At 42.7% G+C, this 6,738-nt stretch overlaps 1 protein-coding gene across 1 annotated transcript; it reads right to left on the bottom strand.

Annotated features, from left to right (window-relative positions):
• Positions 1 to 3,413: 3,413 nt before the first annotated feature.
• On the bottom strand, positions 3,414 to 4,512 carry LOC147437740 (uncharacterized). Its single transcript, XM_086485992.1, has one exon. The coding sequence runs from the start codon at positions 4,453 to 4,455 to the stop codon at positions 3,415 to 3,417; it is 1,041 nt and encodes a 346-aa protein (XP_086342118.1). The 5' UTR covers positions 4,456 to 4,512; the 3' UTR covers position 3,414.
• Between the last annotated feature and the right edge of the window lie 2,226 nt (positions 4,513 to 6,738).

Genomic DNA, 6,738 nt, shown 5'->3' with positions numbered 1-6,738 from the left:
ACAAGGCTTTCGTAACAGTCCAACAGAAAGCACATTGTATGTAAAGCGTGAGGGTGATGTATTTCTCATCGTGGTTCTTTATGTTGATGATTTGCTGATCACTGGACCAAATGAGAGACATATTGCTGAATTTAAGGCTGATTTGAATGCTACTTTCAAGATGAAAGATTTGGGGCTGTTGCATCATTATTTGGGTATACAGTTTAAGCAGTGTGATGGTGGTATTGCCTTGTGTCAGAAAAGTTACATAGAGACATTGCTATGTAAGTTTGGACTTGAGGATTGCAAACCTATTGCCACTCCCATGGAAATAGGTTTGAAGCTGAGTCTACATGATGCTGGTGATCCTGTTGATGTCACTCTTTACCAAACTGCTGTTGGCTGCCTCATTTATGTATGCAACACGAGGCCAGATATTCAGTTTGCAGTCTCACAGGTCAGCAGATTTATGCATAGCCCAGGGTCTAAGCATTGGCAGGATGTCAAGAGGATTTTCCGCTACCTTAGTGGAACTTTACATCTTGGCTTGTTTTATCCCAAGGGGGGATCATTGCCGCCAGACTTACATGCTTTTTCGGACTCAGATTGGGCTGGTTGTTTTGACACGAGAGTGTCCACAAGTGGTTTTTGTTTCATTCTTGGCAGTTCATGTATATCATGGTTGACCAAGAAGCAACCTACTATGGCCACTTCGAGTTGTGAGGCTGAGTACAAGGCAGTCTTCACAGCTATGGTTGAGTGTGTATAGCTCAGACGCCTTATGGATGATTTGGGTGTTGGACAGGACACTGCCAACACTATCTACACTGACAGTCAGAGCGCATTGGCAGTTGCGAGAAACCCAGTTTTTCATGCTCGCACAAATCACATTGAGGTGCATTACCATTATGTTAGGGAGAGGCTCTCAGCAGGAGAGATCAACTTGGCTTATGTGCCAACACAGGACAACCTTGCAGATCTTTTCACAAAGGCATTGTCTCATGAGAAGCTTGAAGCTTTCCGCAAAGCTTTGGGCTTACTCCCCTTTGTGGACTGATCCTGTCCTCAGGGCATGGCACTTCCCTTTACTCATGTGCCAGCTCTCGTTCACCGCATCACTCCAGGGGGGATTTGTTACCATATACATGTGGTAGTGATGTGTGTGAACACACTAGGACCGCCGGGGCATTTTTTCCCTCTTTAGGAGGTTTTTTCCCCCGTGCATTGTATATATGCCCATCACTCTAGGGCTATCTATCTTTCCATTGCACACTAAGTAACACACTCTCTATTGTGTGCCTTGAGCTTCCTTCGTCTTCTCCAAACTGTGTGTGTTTCTCTGCAACCCTAATTCCAAAATTTTTTAAACAGCGATTCTAACAAAGAAAAATAAACAATCATTACATAAAGACCCAAAAAATTATCAAAAAATCAAGTTAAGTTGTTTGTCAAGTGAATAGTTGATGTGCAAAAGGACAAGTCAAGCAAATAATTTCATATAAAGATATAGACAATTGCTCATCAAGGTTACAGTGTTGTGACAAGCTGGACTTGAGTACTTCTTGCACACTAAAATTTTTATTTTCATTTAAAAAATTGAAGATCAAAGCTTTCCATAGTGCTTAATAGTATGTGGCCACCAAATCTTGTCGCTAAGCAAGCAAGTCGAATATACATAATAGTGTGAAAAAAAAGATTGTTTTTTGGTAATTCTGATAAGGGAGACTACTGAAAGTGGGTACACCTTATCATGGATACACATTACCACCACCAACAACGCAAAAGAAATGAAGATGGAATCCAAGCATGGTTGCTTTAAGTGAGATTCAAAAATATCAGAAGAGCACAGAGCCAATAATACCAAAAGTAGTCTTTTCACGGGTGGTAAGAGAAATAATGGATGAATATTCAAATTTTGTTACACGTATCAAGAGCGCAACTCTATTGGGCCTACATGATGCAACTATAATATTCAATTGTGTACTTTGTGTTCTTGAAGTATTTGAATTAATCAAGTTGTTAGATTTCTTACTTCCTCGAGCATCCAAGCACTCGACAGACCTGGGACGCCTCTTGGTGACTTTTTTGCAAAATTGGGCATTTTCGGGTGCACAAGGAGGCCACGGGACTTCCGCGTTGCACGGTGATGCTGGGCACCACCACACGGGAAAAAAAAGACCTTATGCGCCAAGGCATGCAGGGGTCAGTCTTGATCCGGCGGCGCTGCATGGGCCAAAAAGACCCTGTGTGCCAGAGCGCGCAGGGGCCAATTTTGACCTGCAGGTCAAAATTGGCCCTTGTGCTCCATGGAACATCGGACCTTTTTTTGGCCTGAGCGGTGCCATTGTGAAACGTGACGTTTCCGTGGCCTCTATGCACACCCGAAATACGCTCTGTTGAGCAAAAAAGTCACCGAGAGGCACCTCACATTTTTCGGGTGCTTGGATGCTCGAGGAGGTGTGAACGTGTTACAAAAATAAAAATTTATTGGCCAATATGAGCAATAGAAAAAAGAAAGTAGAGAAAGTGACAAAACACAATAAAAAGGACAAATTTATTGTATGTTTCTTTGGATATTACATCATGGCTAGTTGGTTTTCTTATAAATTACATCTGTGGGTATAGGGTGAATGGTAGACTTGACATTAAGGGTTTTTACAATATCCTCTGGGTTTGTCACCCCTTGACCTAGGCTTAAGGCACAATGGGAGAAGAATGACCCAAGGTGCTTTCTTGTAAAGGCATATATACAATTCCGCCTCTCGGTCCACCAAGATACACTTGTGAGCATTAAGGGTAAGGGAAGCTTCAGCAAGGATGAAACTTAATGCTTTGCACTTGAGCAGCTTTGCAAAACCATGCTTGGAGAACTCTGTGTGAGAAACTCAAAGAATGGATGGCCCCAAGTGGCTAAGATAGGCCACAAGGAGCTATCCCGACCCATAAGAACGTTACATAAACCTCCAGTACACATTGCGAACTTATCAACATGGTATGTGGTCTACAAAACATTTTAAACGACTTCAACACTTGATGTAATTAACAATAGACTATCGACTAGGTTAAAAAATGCATAGCTCAATTTATTCATCCATCTCTTCAAGAGTTTTTCTTGTAAGGAAGGCATGTAGCAGTCTGATTAAGTTCTATGGCTTATATTTATGATAGGCTTTGTGATGAAACTACTCTGGTGTTTTGTGTGTGTGTGTGTGTGTGTGTGTGTGTGTTTTTTTTTTTTTATTGCTTTTACATGCATGCATTAAATATCTCCATTTTATAACCTCTTATTCTATCATAATGATCCCGACATGTAATGTAGGCAACTCACTTAAAAATTGACTCTTTGAAGACGATTTGTGACCTAATCAGATGCAAGCTTGTTCACACTTATTTCAAACTTTTTTTGCTCATGTCATAATTTTTTGAACATCAAGTTTAGGAAAAGAAAACACATTCCATTAAAAAATCAGTAGACTTCAACATGACAAAGTCCAAGAGGCCTGCAAAGAATGTTCCAGCTAAGAGGAAGTAGAAGCCCCAAGTCTGCAATTTGTACGTCCAATGATCGAAAAAGAGTATCCGGTTTGCCAAAGCGTGAGGGCCGTGTAGTAGCAAGGTGGTGTGGAAGAGGAAGATGGAAATGCCAGTGTATTGGTAGAGAATTCGCAGGACGAATTCGACGTAAAACTCGCTAATTCTTACGAACTCGGAGTGTGTGATGAAGGGCGATATGCAGAGCATGACAATACAAAGGCAAATAAAAGCCCAACAAAATGGTAAGACTTTGTTAGAGGGATAGGGAGATTGTTGTAAGTGACGAGAGGGGTAAGGGTAGGGCTCAATATAGACTTTGCTAGCCACCCACTTGGTGACCATCGCTCTAAACAAGCCGAGGATGGCTAAGGGCTTGGAGAGGGTGGGCAGACAGCCAATTGTCTGGGGGGCTAGAATGAAGTATATGGCAGACAGACCTTGATATGCCGCGAGGAAGCTCAGGAGGCCCTGCGAGCTCAGAAAGCCCGAAATCTCAAGCCTTTTGATGACAAACGACGGCGCCAGATCGCCGACGATGTACGGCGTCGGCGGATGGAAGGGATGCACCTCAAAATTGATGAGGGCTAATTGCTTGGGGCCCCAAGAGGGCGCTGTGAAGCGGAAGGCGAGCATGGAGTAGTAGCGCCAGCACAGGTTGACGGGGTTGAAGTAGCGCAGAAGCCATGATATCTTCGCCCCCATGCCGAGTAGAGGCTGTGTCTGGCCGGCGTCATGATCAGCGGCGGAGACGACGAGAGGGGGATTGGCGACGAGGCTTGCATCAGTAGCACTGATGTTGTCGATAGGGGTGGGGGCGGTGGAGGGGAAGACGGTGTCGATTTCCCCAGCCAGGATGTGCGTAGCCAACGTTGCCAAGAAGGAGCGAGTCCCGCTATCGAGTAAATACAGTCTTCCCGGTTGCGTGCATGAGACATCATCCATTAGACCTTCACTGGCCTGAGTCTCTCTCTCTCTCGCTCGCTCGCTCGCTCTCTGTGTTTTACTGTGGTTTTGTAGTGGTACATTCGAATGGGCCATGGCCATTTAGCTGTCATTGAATAGGCGAGAGTGTAGACTATTGTCGTCCGTTCTCTCATTTCAACGCTGCATACTATTGAAACATCATTTTCCTACGTAAAGGTCCTCCGGGTCTGGGCTGTGGGTAATTTTCATTGTCAAATCAACCCTATGAACTAAGAGCCCCATCCAACTCACTCCCTAACACGGCCTGGTCACCTGTACCAACGAACTTGCTTATTGTCCGATCACGAGTAACCGCTTCTTTTCTCTCTACCTATCTAATCGTGGTAGTTAAGAGCTTCGAAATGGGCATCGCCTTGTCGTTTTCTCTCAAAATGGAGGCAAGAACCAGCCTTTCGCATGGTTGACTTTTGAGGCCCTCTCAATTAGTAGAAACCTGCTCAAGCTTTGTCTCATCGCTCAGTCAAATCAAGCATTTATCTTCAAAGCCACTGGTTTTCTTGACCTGCAAACAAAGCTGGAAGGCTATCTAGCCATTCCAAAGCAATCAGACTCATAATCTCACTCCTCCCCTTGAAAGGGTGTAGCACACATAATCTCACACCTAGGGTAAAGAGCTAAGTAGCATTATTCGTTATTCGGGAGGTAATCAATTTACAAAATAATAAAAGAGATCATTTTTATTTAGTTCAGTGTGCGATTTTGACGTGCAGAGATTTTCTCACCTCAAAGTGAGCATAGGTAGAAATTTTATTTTCATGAGTAGAGCCATCACACTATGCTCTCACTAGAATTCAAATTGAGGGATATCATGTCCAAATATATTGATATTTAATTATCTGTATTTGGATTGCTAGATCTATCGTACTGTGTGATCGTACACGTACTGCAGCAACTTTAGATAGATAAGTGCTCAAAGATCTATCATGGAGTGTGGCAATCGTTAAGGGGTGCAGTTGATTATCATGTTATAATGAGAATCAATTCCAAAACTTGATGAATATTATCGATTATGTGAGAAAGCCTTAAGCTTTCACTTTAATAAATCGATATAGTGCAATATGAAATATATGATTTATACTACTGGCTCCTACTGGCTTGTACTCTAGATATCACGAGGAATCTCCAAGAGATCCCCCTTCCTCACCTTTATTCCTAAGCTAATCGACCAGCAGCAGCAGCAAAGCAAGAGAAGTCATCACCAATATCACCAACTCAAAAGGGAGTTTGACCTTTGAACTCTCGCCGACTCGAATTCGAACTTAGTGTTGCTGCGCTACGTCATGCAGACGAATGCTCACGGTGCAACCCTCCTGCGCTTTTTATTGTTGAACATATCCCCCCCCCCCCCCCCCCCCCTTCTTCTTCTTCTAACTGCATGTACAGATTCGGCACACGCACTGCTGCTCCCTTTGTCTTGTTCGCATGGAATCAGTTATCACGCATACGTCCGTTATCACTGCCTCGCTTTGGTGGGTGCACCAATTGTGTTTGCTGCTAGAGGGTATTGACTCAGGTTCGGTTTTTTTTAATGATTTTACATCAGCTAGGGCCCCCTACTAGATTAAGATTATTGATTATCGTAATGTGTGAAAGCCAAAAGCTTGCACATTAGATAAATCGATGTAGTGCAATGTGAAAATTGTGATTGAAATGTTTGCCTTAAGTGATTATGGCATTATGCGTTTGGAGTGACAAAAATATTGACATGAGTATATACATGGAGAGAACGATAGACCATCATTGTGTATTGTAAATTGATAATGTAGTGTGAGTGTAAGTGATAATATAGACAGATTTTATCACTAAATTGATATATATAGAGCACTTCTTGTGTAGTTTTTCGCTTAAATTATTTTTTAATTATCACAAAATTGATAGTTGAATTTGTTGTTGTCAGTAGATTATCCTTGTGAAGTATGGTGAAAGGACACGAGTGTGTGCACGATTTGTATGCCGGGAAGAATATATCTCAGTTGAAATGTAAGTCTTGTGGCCACGAGTTTAGTGGGAATGGTACTAGAATCAAAGAGCATCTTTTTAAAATCCCTGACAATGTGTCGGAGTGTATGGCGCAGTCGAAAGATAATTATGTTAGATTTCCCAAGTACTCTCCATTTCAGAGAAGAATACGCAAGAAAATGATCGTACTCCTCAATCAACCCCTCTTGATGGGCACGCTTCAATGTCACTAACTGCCCCTAGCACAACTAAAACCTGTAAAGCATCATCTAATGGGCGTAC

This window comes from Adiantum capillus-veneris, chromosome 17 (assembly GCF_014529385.1).
Source record: "Adiantum capillus-veneris isolate H3 chromosome 17, ASM1452938v2, whole genome shotgun sequence".
In the NCBI taxonomy this organism is placed as follows: Eukaryota; Viridiplantae; Streptophyta; class Polypodiopsida; order Polypodiales; family Pteridaceae; genus Adiantum; species Adiantum capillus-veneris.
The sequence above is the reverse complement of the archived record's forward strand: the minus strand, read 5'-3'. Positions and strand labels throughout refer to the sequence as shown.

Excerpts from the sequence above, each read along its gene's own strand:
- LOC147437740 (XM_086485992.1), bottom strand. The coding sequence starts at position 4,455 with ATGGATGATGTCTCATGCACGCAACCGGGAAGACTGTATTTACTCGAT.